Raw genomic sequence first — 15,396 nt, 5'->3', positions numbered from 1 at the left:
AGAAGTACCAGCCTCCTCAAAGAACCCCCTCAGAGGATGCACTTGGAGGCAACGTAGATGCTGTTTCCAGCAATGCTTCTCCAGAGCCAGTCTGAGAAATGGGAGCAGCTTAGAACAAGTTGTGCAATAAATGGAACTTGATACTGCAGACACTGTGCTGCCTAATCCCCGGTCTACATGTCTGTCCTGTTAGGCTTTTTAGGTCATAGATATTTGCTTCCCTTGGTATTATTCTTGAGCTTTACCTGACAAGCAGCACAGTTATAGCAATTGCATTTTACTCTACCGTACTTCAGTACATTGCACCACAAACTGTATTTGAGTATAACCTGCATGGATTTCTGGAAAGAAAAACATAAAGACTTGCTTAACAGTAACATGTGTACAGAATAGAAGAGGCATGCTTAAAATAACTGGGTTTGAAAAGGCCAGCACAATTAGTAGTTCTAGTGCAGCTGAAACAAATAATATTTGCTTAGCAAAACATGAGTCCAGGATCTTGGCAGAAAGACCTCCTTTTCCTCAAACAATTGTCAGAGTTTTTAAAAAATGAAATTAAGAGGTTATCTTCCAATCCAGAAGCACCACTAAACACAGCTGATCAGAATACCCCAAAACAGGGGCTCTGCTTGAAGGTATTTATACTACCATACTTTCATGGTATTTTAGAAGTTCAGAAAACTTCTGAAGAGAGTATTTCTTAACTCTGAGTAGCTGTTTGCTAATGCCAGGAGGGGGATTTCCTTCTTGCTGTTGACTCTCATATAAGCATTGAGGCATCATGAGTTTTTCCAGGCTGAAGTATCCAGTTGCCTTCTTGTTTGCTTATGCAGGTGTTTTACGTAATAGTCTCAATAAGGCTGACGCTTTCGGAAAGCAGCTGCAGCATAGGCAGCATTTTTACCACTTATAGCTTAGCTGACCTCTAAAAGCACAAGAAAACAAGTCCTACACCCTCTAATACCCAAGCAAATTGAAGTGTTCAAGTTGTATTACGGCTTTGCATTACTGATAAGAACACCCTGATACGCAACACTCCAAAGCTCAGAAGGGATCAAATACCCCAAAATGTAAAAAGACACACTAAAATGGGGGGGAGGGGGCACCAAAACTGTTTTCCATCTAGTGTTACAGTCATACTTAGTCCTGAGTCTGACTAACATAGCTAAATAGGTACTTAATTCAAAGTCCCTATATTAAAGAAGTAAACTATCAAGAAAAACCTGAAGTTTGGTTATTTACCACAGGAACACAGGCAAAGTACAGCTGTCCTTCCCAGGCTTAAACTCAGCTTTTGAATCAGGTCTGCAAGTCTGCTGCTGCTTTCAGCTGAAGGAGTAAGTCACCCTCTAGCACACAGGCCTACTAAAGATGCAGCCTTCACCTCTTTAAATACCTGATGAGATAAGCCCAGCTGGAAACTTACTTTCCTATGACAGGGAGGCAGGACTTTCTCCAAGGATTTAACTCCTTCCCTGCTTGACAAAGGATGAGACTTTACAAGCACTTCTCTTTTATGCCAGTAACTACACTATGCCCATTAGCCCACAGAAGAGAAGGCTCAGAGAAGATCTCATTGATGTGTATGAATATCTGATGGGAGGGAGTGAAGCAGGTGGAGCCAGGCTCTTCTCAGGGGTATCCAGTGACGGGACAAGAGGCAATGAGCGCAAACTGAAATACAGGGAATTTCACTTGTGCAGAAAGAAAAACTTTTTTACTGTTAGGGTGGTAAAACACTGGAGTAGGGTTCCCAAGCAGACTGTGGTGTCTCTGTCCTTGGAGACACTCTAAACCCAACTGGACGTGGTCCTGGGCAACCTGCTGGAGCTGACCCTGGTTTCAGCAGGAGTCAGGCAATACTGTCTCCAAAGGCCCATTCCCACCTCAACCATTCTGTCATTTTGTGTCCCTGCAGTACAACACTGGCACAGTGCGTACCACAGGGCAGATAGATACCCAGTGTAGTGTGACTGTATGTGATCCTTTGACACATGTAACTGTTCTCTTCTGTACTATCTCAGCCTCTTTCTCCATGTGGGTATAGCTGTGAAGAGACTTTAAGTCCCAAGAACTAAAACTGTGATGGTGGATGAGTGATAAGCCTGAAGAGGGAGCCTCTGCCTTCCTTTGGGAGACCCCATGCAATAACCAATTAAATAGGCTTTATTTTTGCAGCATTATTGATTCTTCCTTGAAGTCACATTTTTAAATTCACTTCTCCGCACTTCCTTTAGGTTTTCCCTTATAGTCAGTTTGCCCTGATTCAAGGATACAAGTGTCAGTGCATCACCTCCAGCTGTGCAGTGTGTCAGTACATTTAATTCTTTCCTTTAGCACAAAGGGATTATTATTCCATTTGATTTTAATCAGCTTCTGGGAATATATCCAGCCATTCTCCTGTGCAAGTTGCCCTTTGTACGAGCATTCTGTTTTTAGAAGCATCTCACGTGAGCTGGATCAAGGATTAGCAGTGGGTCTTTCTGAGCACTCGTGGTCGCAGTTAACATCCTTTGGGCTTTTTCTGCTAGGAGAAGGAAAAAAATCCTTCCTGGGGTACTTAAGTCTGAAACAGAATCAAATGATTCAGTGGCCAAGCAACGCCAGAACCTTCCATGAATAATCCCATGATTTGGAGGCTGTTACACTCTTGCCAGAATAGGGCAGGAGGAGAATCTGCTAGAAATCTTTTTGAAAGAGCTTTTAAGCTGTAGATTTGGCACAAGCAAAGCCCTGGTTCTACAGCCTCACGGGGAACACAGAAGAAAACCTTCCTTTTCTGTGCCCCACGCCTGTATGGATTGCTCCTCCATTAAGGCTTATCTACCTTCCCATAATGAAGCCTGCAACTTAATCAAGGGAGGCAGCAACAGGCCTGGACTTTCAAGACAGAGTTTCTGCCTCCTCCCACTCACACAGCTGCAGTTTCTACGAGTTTATCTGTTCTACCTAGACCACAGTCCACCTCAGCAGAAAAACAAAAAGGAAGGTGGTCTCAAGCATGCAAAAGCTCCGCACCTTTGTGTCTCTCGTGGTGTTAAAGCAAGTGCCTTAGCTGCTCACTATTTGCTGGTACAGGACAGAGAAAGATTATCCTAATTTGATCACAATGATACCTTGAATAAGGTATGCAGCAAGTCAGTAGCTGAAGCAGGAATTCAACCCAGAGATCCCAAACTATCCTTTGCCCTTGCCATATTGATATCTTATCCTACCTGCTTCAGTTTCAGAAAGGATGTAACAGCTGAATTGCTGAGGGTTATAGCTCCAGGGTACATTTCCACCAAAACACAATTACAATTACCTGGCAACTTCATCCTGACAGCTGTGAAATCAACCATGGAAAGGAAAGGTACATGAAGATGCTAAGTGTGCTACAGCAATCACCCGCTCCATAGTGACTCCAGGCAGGAGCCATCTCACTGTTCAGTGTTGATAGTATAGGGCTGTGGAGAGAGAGGGAGCCCTGCCTGCAGTGGCTTCTAGCTGCTGCTCAGAAACTGATCTTGTTATCCTCAACACAAGCTTACACCTGCTTTGGGAGTCCAAATCCTCCACCTCCATTGTAGAAGGGCTGATTCCCAAACAAACTCTCTCCACCCCACTCCCCCGCGCCAAACACAGGACACATAAAAACATTCATTTCTGTAAATATGAGTGCTGTCAAAATGGTCTACTTAACTGATGTAGTACCTGGGAGCTGCAACAGAGTTCAGTGTCTACTGTGCGCACATGCTGTGTACCTGCTTAGGGACCAGAGTGAGTGAAAAACAACCCTTCCACACCCTGAAAGCCATAAACAAGAACAGCTTTGACTTGGCAACTGCCTAATCCTTTATCTTAAAGGCAAACTAGTCCTTCTGCCCTCCTCTCCTACTCCACAGGCAGTTGGTCTGCTTCAGGGCCACCTTTTAGTTTAACAGCAAATACCTCACAGTTTGACATGTTAAGCAGCAAAATAAGGCACAACAGCATGAGAGTAATACCAAGCAACACAGTGCTTTAAAGTATTCTTTGAAAAAAAAAAAAGTCAACCCAAAACTTTATTTACTAGAAAACTTTCAGAAGACAAAATTAGACTGTTTGAATATTTGAAGTATTACACTGACAACATACTCATTAAAGACAATTCCCGTTCTCCTAAGGTGTAATCCCGTTTCATACTGCACCCTTTATTCATTGCTTTCATCCTTACAGAGAGGCTGTCAAGCTCTTCTTCTGCAATGCCATCAAAAAAGAAGTCCTCATTGAAGATGGGATTTCTGCTTCTCTTTATAGCAGTGCTTCTCTGCTTTTGTGTTTTCCCTGGCACCAGGGAGAAGGTGATACAGCAGTTTATGTTTTTGGGTTCTACACAGTCATCATATAAACCCTCTGCACTGATCAGGCGGATCCGCAGCCTTTCATTTTCTGAGCAGTATTCAGCCGATAGCCTTAACATGCCTCCCTTGTCCATTACCACAGTGCTCTCTCCCACTAGTCTCTCCCGGCTGCAGGTCAGGTCCAGGGGAAAGATGGGAGAACAGGACATGCTAAAGCTCCGCGTGGCAAGCAGCCCCTCTGAGGCCCGCCTGATGGCACTGGGGCTGTTATCAGTGGAGCTGCTCTCCTCTGTAGAGAGAGAATTGTTCCTGGCCACACTGGATTTGTTCCTGGCTTTCAGCGCTCGGCAGAGCAATCCCTCCTGACTTCGTGTTTTTATCAGGGAGCAGGATCTGGGAGGTGACCTGCTGAGAAGCGGAGAACTGAAAGGAGAGGAATCGCTGGAGGAGGCAGTATCGCTGTCACAGGCGCCTTGCCTATGCAGAGAGAGATGCTTGGGAGGCAGCCTCACAGAAGCAAAGCTGATAGCAATGGGATTAGACGTACTCCCTTTGCCACTGCATGTGTTAGCTCTGGATCGAGACAGCATCAGGCTGGGCAGAGCACCACATGGCTCACCATGGAAGATGGACTCCTTTCTCCTGGTGTGAGGACTCTCCAGCAAAGTGCAGAAGCCATAGGAAGTGGGGGCTCTGGGAAAGTGAGGCAGGGAGAGTGCTGCTTGGGACTGTGGGTCCGAGTTGGTGCTTTCTTCCTCCAGAGCTGGGATCTCTTCAGCACTTTCCACCTGAATGACATGTGGCAAAGCAGAGCTGGGGCTGTAATCAGAAGAATCAAAATCTGCATCCTCTGAACTGTGGTCCTGGTGGGAGCTAGTGCCCTTAACAAGGCCAGAGCTGGTCAGCCTGGGGGGAATGCAGAATTCAGGGATTCTGTCAGGGGTGAGCACATTAGCATAAGCAGCAGCCCCCCGTCCAGCTTTTTCAGGCAGATTTTGGCCAGATGGCAGTCCCAGGAAGGAGGAGCTAGGGAGATTTCCATTTCCATGGGATGCTCTGATCTTTTCCCAGAACCACATCACTGTAGCTGGGCAGGAGGTCCTCGAAGGGGAAAAGCTTGAAGTTCAAATCCACCTGTAGAGACACAGAGATGCAGAAGTACATGAACATCCATCTTGGACACCCTACAACCAAGCAACGCACGGAGAATGCTATTCAAGGCAGGACTGGCACAAGCCCAGTCAATCCACAGGTCCAAAACAGCCTCTGCCCAGCACATTATCTTTAGCAAGTCAAATGGATTTCACCACAAGAACAGAACTAAACCACTAAAGAGATAAAACAGTATCGAGTCACTACCAGAGGAAAACATCCGTCTCTGACAAACCCCACCGTATTCTCCCTTAGCAGAGGACGTACCTTGCCAAGTGCAAGCCACTTGTTCTTTCCAGCAGCCCTCGCTCACTGCCAACCAGCCTCAGAAACCCTCGGAGATTCCAGGCGCACAGCCCGCCGCCCACCCCGAGCCGGCCCTTTTCTAGCGGCGCCGGGCACCTCCCACCCGCGCCGAGGGCGGGGACGGGCTGCCGGGCCGGCCGAGGGAGGGGACGGGCTGCCGGAGGGCGGGGACGGGCTGCCGGGCCGGCCGAGGGAGGGGACGGGCTGCCGGAGGGAGGCGGCCGCCCCCCGCACCGCGCTCCCACCGCCTGCTCTCGGGCGGAGGAGGACGGACACCGCCGCGGCAGCTGCCCCTCGCCGGGCGCCGCGCTGAGCTCCGGGGACGTGTCTGGGGCAATGGGGAGGGACCGTGGAAAATGAGCCTTTCACGGGACAGCGCGTTCTCATTAACGCCCTACGCCCCCGCGGGGCAGCAGCTGCGCCCGGCGCTCGGCAGCGCGGCGGGATCGGGCTGCCCTCGCCCGGCCCCGCGCTCGCAGGGTGGCCAAAGCCACCCGTACAGCAAGGAGCCCCTCGTCCTTCCCTGCTTCCAGTTTCTTTTTGATTAATATCTATTTACAGAGGCGTCCCGAGGTGTTTCGAGATTAACTAACAAACCCGGGACAAAAGCAGAATTGTCTCGGTGCTTCTTTTCTTCTCGAGATCCTGGCGGGTTTCCAGCATTAGAGCAGTAGGAACTGGGGATTGCGGTTTTTCAAGCTCATTTGAAAAGAAATTTACTGCTTTTCGGCATCTGAATGTGTGCCCACCCCCCTCCTTATTATCCACAAAGAACACGAGGCAACCGAGCCCTGACCCCGTGTCCCATCACTGACACTGAGCAACAACAGAAACAGGAATGCAGATGCAGCGAGGAGAAAGGCAAGGCAGAAAATGCTATGGCAAGTCACCTTGAAATGGAGTATGTCAAAAGCACAGGCATGCATGACGCTTAACAGGCACTGCACAGGGCCAGGCGGGATCCCTGAGCTTTCTCACCACAGTTCTGTAATGCAGCAGAACTTGGACGGACCTCTGCAAACTCTCAATAATTATTCTGCAAGCTGCAAATAGGAACCTTAACTGCAAAGCCAGGAAGGCCTGCCAAACAGGTTGGCTAAATACTCAGTTGAAGCTGTATGCCTGTAACATAGTGACAGTAGACAAATAATTTTTCTCTTTCCTTTTCCCATTGAAGAGCTAAAGTTCATGTTTACTGAGTGCTTGACATATACGAGATGTGCTCAGAGAAAACAAATCAAGTGGGTTACAGGGCAGGGAACATTTTGAACCTCCTGAAAGATGTAGCTGGGAGCACACGTGTTCTGGGTCTGAGTCTTGCCTCTTTCCTGCTTGTTTTATCCCAGTTGAGATTCACTTTCATAATAAACCTCTAGCGATTCAAATCACAGAAAATTCTTTCTGCCATGCTTTGTAAAAAGGTTCAGGACACCCCAAATGTCCCAGTAACATTTCAGTTGTCAGCGCTTTTGCAGATTACTTAAATGGACTTACTTGCTATGCATGTCGTTCAAATAATCTAATTTAGAGGCTTCCAAGAAAGGGTTTTGTGCTTTCCCCAGCTAGGGAGACTTTTCAGCAGCATAGTAAGGGGAGCTATCGGAGACATCAGGATGCTCTCCTTTGGGCAGCAGAACGTGCACCACAGAGATGTTACCTGTTCAGACCAGGCAATATAGTATTATACATCATGCATTACATACCATATAGCTTCCAAGGAATAAGTGAGCTTCGTTCCAATATATCATAGAATGGTTTGGGCTGGAAGGGACCTTAAAGATCATCTAGTTCCAACCCCCCTGCCATGGGTAGGGACACCTTTCCACTAGACGAGGTTGCTCAAAGCCCCATCCAACCTGGCCTTGAACACTTCCAGGGAGAGGGTCCCCAAAAATTCTCTGGGCAACCTGTTCCAGTGTCTCACCACCCTCACAGTAAAGAATTTCTTCCTAATATCTAATCTGAATCTACTCTCTTTTCGTTTAAAACTGTTACCCCTCATTCTATCACTACACGCCCTTGTAAAAAGTCCTTCTCCACATACACCTCTACTTTTAATACCAAAGAAAGATTTGACACTAAAAATGAAGGAAACAGAGCTTTTTAGTGGGAACATTATTACCTCCAGTAAGAATTCACAGTAGTAGTTCAGTTAGGGCAATTAGCCTCAGGTATACTAAGTCCACAGCTAAGAGTGGTGAAATAAAGTAGCTACCCTGTTTCAGGTACTTAATTCCCATTTAGTCTCTTTAGGCTTCCTCTACAGTTAGTGACAAGAACTAGGTTTTTTCCAGGGTGTGATTCGGAGTCTCCTGGTCTCAGATGCGCCTCTCCCTCTCGTGACTGCAAAGAAAGAGAGCGCAGGTGCCTAACGCTGGGTGGTACGTATCCTCCCCTTCCTAATAAAGCCTGCACTTTATAACCATTTAACAGATTGCTGATGTGCTGGGAGTTCAGCAACACTTAAGTACTTGTACATCCCCCGTGGAAACAGGCACTCAAATGCATGATTAGATGTTTAGCTTCCTGTGTTCAAAAAGGTTTCCCTTTCCTTGATTAGCTTCAGAGCATAATTAAAATACGCTGCCAACAAGGCTTCCTGTTGCTATAAAAAAAAATGTGTCTGCAATAAACCACTTTTAAAGCGGAAGGGATCTAATGTGTGGCGAGGCCTTATTACAACTCCCCTACCAAATAACAGGTGAAAGCCTGGGATGTGGCCAGGGGCTGGAAAAGATGTGAAAAAAGGAAATCTCCTCCCCGAGCAGCACGGGTCGAAGCCTGGATTTTTCCTTTACGTGTTGCACTGATTTTATTTCTCTGCTGCCGTTTTGACTTCACTCGGTACAGTGTCCCCACCGGCCCCGCTCCGCCTCCCTTGGGGTTGGCCGCGGGCCCCGGCCCCACCTGCCGGCTGCGCCCCGGCGGGGGGCTGCCCTGCCCGGCGGGGGGACTGCCCTGCCCGGCGGGGGGGCTGCCCCTGCCTTTAGGTGAACAAATCGGTGTCAGCCAAAACGTGTTGGAAACCTAGCCTGCCAGATGCCTAGAAAGCTTTCTGTTCTTGTTTGACTGAGCTGATCTAAGTTTTTATTCGGTGTTAAGTTTACAAATTATTTAATTTTCCTGCAAACAATAGCAATGTCCTGGTTATTGATAAAAACAATTGGTAGTTATACAAGCTCCTGAGCATGGGGATGTTGCACATACACACAAACTACCATAGCGTATTTCTGTAAAGGGAAGAGAACATCATTACCCCGTACAACTGCAAAGCCTGGGCAGTGCAGCTCTTACGGTAAAAGACATCTCTACCTGGAACAATTACACAAATTCAGAACTGTTTTCTACGTCTTCATCAATGGCACTGACTGGTTCAAGGGCCTGGAAGTGCAAGGGGAAGCCTTTCCCTCGGGCCAGTGGTTTACAGTGGGTAGAGGCAGGAGGTCTTTAGGAGCTGCCAGCCTTTGGATGATGTGCACCAGGGGAGGTGGAGCCCTCCTGTCCTGCCAAGATGAGTGGGAAGATAAAAAAGAAAAACCACTGGCTCTGCTGTGAAAGGAGGAGGTGTGGAAGACAGGCATGGATGAGACAGCATACAACAGCTTGCCATTCTTAAAGCAACAGAAATGGCTTAGTGCATAATGCTACCCAAAATATGCAAAATTTCCACAGGCTTCTGTGAGAATAAATAAGGCTGTTCAGCCTTATTTTCCAAAAGAAAGCAGCAGCAATTCAGCTGTTGTTTCTTGGAAAAAAACCCCAACCAACTGAGGTGGATTTTTTTTGTTAGAGATTGATATCATGAGCAAATTTATAGCACATGGGTTCATTCCTGTCATTTTGACAAAGATCAAAGGTATCTATTAGCAGTCTGCGGACCCTTTTGGCCTCAATCAAGTAATTCTGCATTGGTTGTATAGTAATAGAAAGTAGTCACAGAGATTCAACAAATCTCATCTGAAAACATTATCTTTCTTCTTATTTTGTATCATATAGTAGCTTATATTTTATCTCATCAGCAAAGGAAAATTTCTGCATAGCTTTATGAGAAGTGTCCATGCTCCTTTAAATGAGCAAATGAAAGAACAGATGCCCAAATGCTGCTTGGCAGGTAGAGCACAGGAGTGATAGGGCCCTGCAGGCACTTTGGGACTTTATGCAAAGTATCTCAAGTACCTTGTGTCACAGCAGTATGAACTCTAAAAATCTAAAGGTACGAGCTAAAGAATTTGTTCTTTCTAGGATATTACATGGTCCTGTGATGAGAAGCTGACATTTGCCATGCAAAATCCAAGAAGGTTATGCTGTCCCTAATTCCACTGCCACTGAATACAGCAAAAAACCTCTCAGTCTGAAGCATAGGACTATACAGGGATCTAAGTGCATTTGGCTTTAAATGCCTTTCCATGTTTACAGTGGAAATACACTCAATTCCAGGCAGTATCTACTTCATGTCTGTTTCAAATCTGAAAACATTTTCATTATTTTGTATACATGATGTTAAATTTCTTGTCCCTGCATGCTTTTAAAATTCCTTTCACTGCATGCTTTCCAGGTTTTAAGGCCCCATAATGCAAAAATCAGCTTTGAGCATGAAACGTACTTCAGATAAAGCATGGTGTCCAAGGTCAATAAGATTCGGATGCTATTTATGGAAAAGCCAGTCTAGCATTTTAACCGGTTAAAGAAATATTTACCCCTGCAACAATCCAGTGCCCAAGAGTAGATGAGCTGCTCCATTCTGTTTTCTGTCAGACATTTTAACATGAAGGTAGAGTCTAACTTTCACTAGCAGCAATTCCCAAGCTCAGCTGTGTAAAGGAAGCCTCTAAGCTGGCATGAATATGTATAAAGCTGGGAGAAAAGAGATAATAGCTCTAATGAAAAGGGGAATTAAGTCTTTTTTGCATTTTCTGTGTTCAAGCAACCTACCAGTAATGACTAACATCCTTTCCAAAACTGCTCATCTCCTTTAAAGCTTAAATGGCATCACATGGGAAACATTTTATTCCATTATGTCAAACACTAATAAGAGTTTGTCTATAAACATTCACCAGTGAATAATATAAGTTTCTGGTTAGCCTCATTACTTATTTCCTACCCAATCAGCTTGTTCAATTACATTGCTGCTAGTGTATAAGAGATTGTTTAGTACTAATTTTACCTTGAAGGAAAAAAATACTCAACACCTGCCTCAAAATACACCTACTTCACTTATCAACAGTTAGTAATTCTAAACATCCATCAGAAATGTTTTGCCTCGATTTTATTCTACTTGTGAAGCATAAAACCCAATATATTATTTTATTGTGGAAGTTTAGTTTCTATAGCCGTCACTAACAAGAGAGCGCATTCCTGGCATAGAGCAAGTTCTACTATAAAAAAGGAGCTGGTTACAAAGAAAAGCAGATCACTGGCTTTGATTGGATTGACTGAATACCTGAAGGTAACTTTGCTGGATTATGAAATTAATTCTTGCTTATCATTGCCCTTCCCTTTGGAAAAGAATTGAAAGTGTTTACTTAAATGAACATCACTGATTTAAGTGCCTACAGTCAACAAAGCCTGGGGAACAGCGTGGCTTTTAAGGGTGAGTAGGTTTCTCAGTATTCCCTATGTATCTACAAAGTCAGTACAAGTTCAGACCAGCAGGATAAGCAGATTCTGGATATGCATATTCTCTTCTGTGGGTCAGTTGCATAACTCTTACAACAGTCACAAATTATGACACCTGAACCCAGGGAAAACACAAAGAAACACAATGCTTTGGGGTTATAGAGCACACACATATCATAGAAAGCATTATACATATATAGCAGCTTCATGGATTTTACTCAGGAACAAATCAAAATTTAATGCCAAATATTCAATGAACTGGAACAATATGCTTATGCAATATAGCTGATTATCAGGCTTATCTTTGTCCAGTGAAAGTAAAAAAAAATTATGTATAATGGGAAAATCTTTATGAAATATTCCTGGTGAGAGCTGGAAACATAGAATAGTCTTGTAAAATGCCAATAAGAAACAAACTCAGCTTGATGTGTACTAGTATTGCTGAGAAAAAGCTTCAACATTTTTTTTCTAGAATATAATGCTGCAACTATCTTATCTTAGGATCTACAGAATTACCTAGATTCAAATGGATATTTGTTGCTCAAGTCTCTTATTTGTGATGTTACAATTTTCTGTTGTTTTAATGACTGCATTTCTAATTGGACTGTTAAGATTTTTTTTCTGCTCACTGTTCAGCTGTACTTATAATGCTGTGGTCAGCATGGTACTAATAAGCAGTACAATGGGCTAGAGAGCTGTTACATACAAAGATCACTTCAGTCATTAATGGAAAAACAGACGCATCTTTCATGACAATGGCATATAAAGAACTCAAGACTGCCAATAATTTTGTCAAGTAGACTTGTAACACCATAGGAAAGAATGGAACCGGAAAAATGTTTTAAAGGCTAGCAGGGTCATGAAATATACCACACAACAGGTAATTCATTATCTACATTTCCCATGCTTGGAGTGAAACGAGCTCCACTGCTCAGTTCAGCCAATTACCTGGAAAAGCAAGCTTCTGCACACAGATAACCAGGGTAAAAATTCAACAGCAGAGCGAAGTGGATTTCCTAGCACCATCAGAGGATTTCACAGACACCCAGTTAGCCTGGGCAGTTTAGGTAAGCTGATGAAAGGATCCTAAAGAAGACTGGAACTGGCCTGAGAAAGGAAGAAAACAGAAAAGAGGAAGATTGTTTAATTGAAAGAAATATGATGAGCAGAATGACTCTACTTGTTCTGCTTACTTCTGAAAAAAAAAAAGAGGACTTTGAGCTCTGTTGCACTGCTCCATCTTGGAAGTAAGAGGACAGTGTGACTCTCAGTCAAGTCTTGGCAAATTGCTGCCCCGTCAGTGACTCCCTGTGATTAAATCTTAAACTTCAAAAGGGAAAAGGACTGGGCGACGCAAAAGGAGACTGCTGGTACTCCTGTATCTGTGAGGCCACCATTCTGAGGGGTGATAGGAAAGTGTCTGATCTTCCTCCATTGAATTAATGTTATCAGTATGATTAAAGGATGTCTGGTCAGGAAGATAATTTCACAGTTTTGTTGCTATGGACGTACACTCACTGACAGGCCAGTTGTAAGATCACAGTCAGGTTATGCAGGTGCAGACACAAAGAATGGAAATTTAATTTCCTCTAAACAAAGATCTACATTCCATAGATTACTCTGCAAGTGCCCTTAATCTACATTCTTGAAGCCTTGGCAGTAGCAGAGCTGTGTAGGTTGGCCATACATTCAGGCTGCCAGACCCTGGAACATCAAAGCTGTGGATGAACAGTGAGAAGACAAAGATGTGTTGTCAGGAGAGACAGGGCATTCTGGGGTATGCTACGGTAGCTCTTCTAGCACTCATAGTTTAACATCAGTAGCTGTTGCGAGCACAAATAAGTCACACTTGTTGCAGTGGTGTAGGATGCGGTGGCTTGCCTTAAAAAGCAGTGTTGAGGCAACACTGCCATGAGCTGGCAGCCCTGAAAGCAAGTGTGAAATGCTTTTTTCTGTTCTGTCTGGTAGGGATTTAGGGTACAACTGATTTTTAGTCTTCACAGCTTCTCCAACTTTTTAAACGACCCTCTGGTGTATTCTGTCAATGCAGAACTGGAGAAGAAAATGGAAAAGATGGTGATTTGACATCAAGCAAATACAATTGTCAAAAGGACTTAAGAACGCTCCCCCCTAAAGGGGAGATATGTCTCATCTTGAAAATGGAAGCAAGCCTAGTGATTTCTCCCCAAATCTGACTCTTCTGAACAGCATTAGAGGACAAGAACATGTGGGTGGGAGCAAACCTTGCAGCAAGACAGAAGAAACATGTATGCAAGGGACTGGTGTATAAACTGCCTTGTTAGTAGATGTTTCATATAAGTTTTATAGGGCTGAACATGATGAAAACCTAAAAATTCCCATGACATTCCCCAGGAGTTACAGCTCTGTATTGCAGACTCTGGGTTTCTTTCAAGAATTCTGGGATGTGGTGAAAACAGACCCAGAACTGCCTCCAGACTGATGTGTTCAGGTCACTCTTCTGTTGTGGAAAATTGGCTTTTTATTTGGGCAAACAGCCTGGTCTTTCACCCACCAGGCTAGGTTTGTAAGACATGAACATTGCATGATTTCCAGAAACAGAAATCTGGGAGAGCTCATGCTGTAGGCCACCCCATCGACATGTTGTAGATTCAAGGGACTGCAAGGTGATCAATATCTCTACATGTGATAAAGGACCTTTCCTTCCTGAAACTTGGATTCCTTGTCTTGCACCGAGTTCAACTTTGGGTTGTTTGTTCCCTCAATACATATATCTAGCCTGATTTCAGGGCAGGATTCTCTCCACAAGGCCAGGTAAATGTTTCTAAGGATCTCCTAAAAACAAGTCCACCAAACTGATAAGCTCTTTTCATAGGAATGTGCTGTGTTACAGCAGTAATGACCACCATTCATCTCACGACTTTGTAGAGTTACTGTGCTGTGGCTTGTTGCAGGATATACCACAGTGAATGAAATTTGAGAATTATGGCTTATATTTTCCTCATGGTAAAAATAAAAATAAAATCAGGCAGTGCAACTTTGTAATTTATAGAATAGAATATTTCAGTTGGAAGGGACCTACAACAGTCATCTGGTCCAACTGCCTGACCACTTCAGGGCTGACCAAAAGTTAAAGCATGTTATTAAGGGCCTTGTCCAAATGCCTCTTAAACACTGACAGGCTTGGGGCATTGACCACTTCTCAAGGAAGCCTGTTCCAGTGTTTGATCATCCTCTCGTTAAAGAAATGCTTCCTGATGTCCAGCCTAAACCTCCCCTGGTCCCACACGTGTTCCCACATGTCCTATCACTGGATCCCAGGGATGAGAGCTCATGCTGAGCTCCCTCTCCCCTTCCCCTCCTCAGGAAGCTGTAGAGAGCAATGAGGTCACCCCTCAGCCTTCTTTTCTCCAAACTAGACAAGCTCAAAGTCCTTAGCAGCTCCTCATCTACAAAGAATTCTTCATTTCAGATTCCCTGCTTAGAAACAAAAGCATAAATATCTAAGCACTTCAAGCAACTATCTCTGCTCTAGTAGCCTTGATAGAAGAACATTTTCTGCTCTTTGGTCCCACACTTAATGTAGTCTAATTTCGTGGTAATTCTCTTATGTCCTAAATTAATTTGTTGCATATAAAGGTTATATTGACACCTGTAACATGAATAAAACATATACTGAGAAAAGCTATCCTCTGTATCCTGAGAGAGAAAGATAGGGCAAAACGGATTTCATTCCCTAGTACACAGTCCTGGCACTATGCTTGTCCAGAGAAGGAATGTATTTCAACTGTTGATAAAATACATTTATACCCATCTCAAAAAGTCAAATTTGAAAAAAGCTATGGATCTATGTGCTGATTTTTTGTTATTTTATATATTGTTTTATTCCTCAAAAAAATGATTCTATGAGTCAGCAAATGGATAATTAACTACTACTACCACCTTAACCAGGTGTTATAATGTCACTAGTTATTCTTTGGAAGAATAACTCCTAGGCTTTATCTGCTTGTCATCTTCATTC

General features: G+C 44.3%; 1 protein-coding gene across 1 annotated transcript; it reads right to left on the bottom strand.

Annotated features, from left to right (window-relative positions):
- Nucleotides 1–4,099: 4,099 nt before the first annotated feature.
- LOC137668946 (C2 calcium-dependent domain-containing protein 4C-like) lies at nt 4,100–5,820 on the bottom strand. Its single transcript, XM_068410762.1, has 2 exons — nt 5,742–5,820; nt 4,100–5,456 (listed from the first exon to the last, which is right to left on the bottom strand). Exon 2 carries the CDS (start codon nt 5,399–5,401, stop codon nt 4,100–4,102), a length of 1,302 nt encoding a protein of 433 aa, XP_068266863.1. The 5' UTR covers nt 5,402–5,456; nt 5,742–5,820.
- Nucleotides 5,821–15,396: the final 9,576 nt, after the last annotated feature.

This window comes from Nyctibius grandis, chromosome 11, assembly GCF_013368605.1.
Source record: "Nyctibius grandis isolate bNycGra1 chromosome 11, bNycGra1.pri, whole genome shotgun sequence".
Lineage (NCBI taxonomy): Eukaryota > Metazoa > Chordata > Aves > Nyctibiiformes > Nyctibiidae > Nyctibius > Nyctibius grandis.
The sequence above is the reverse complement of the archived record's forward strand: the minus strand, read 5'-3'. Positions and strand labels throughout refer to the sequence as shown.

Bases quoted from the DNA above. Each gene is read 5' to 3' on its own strand.
- LOC137668946 (XM_068410762.1), bottom strand. From the start codon at position 5,401: ATGTGGTTCTGGGAAAAGATCAGAGCATCCCATGGAAATGGAAATCTC.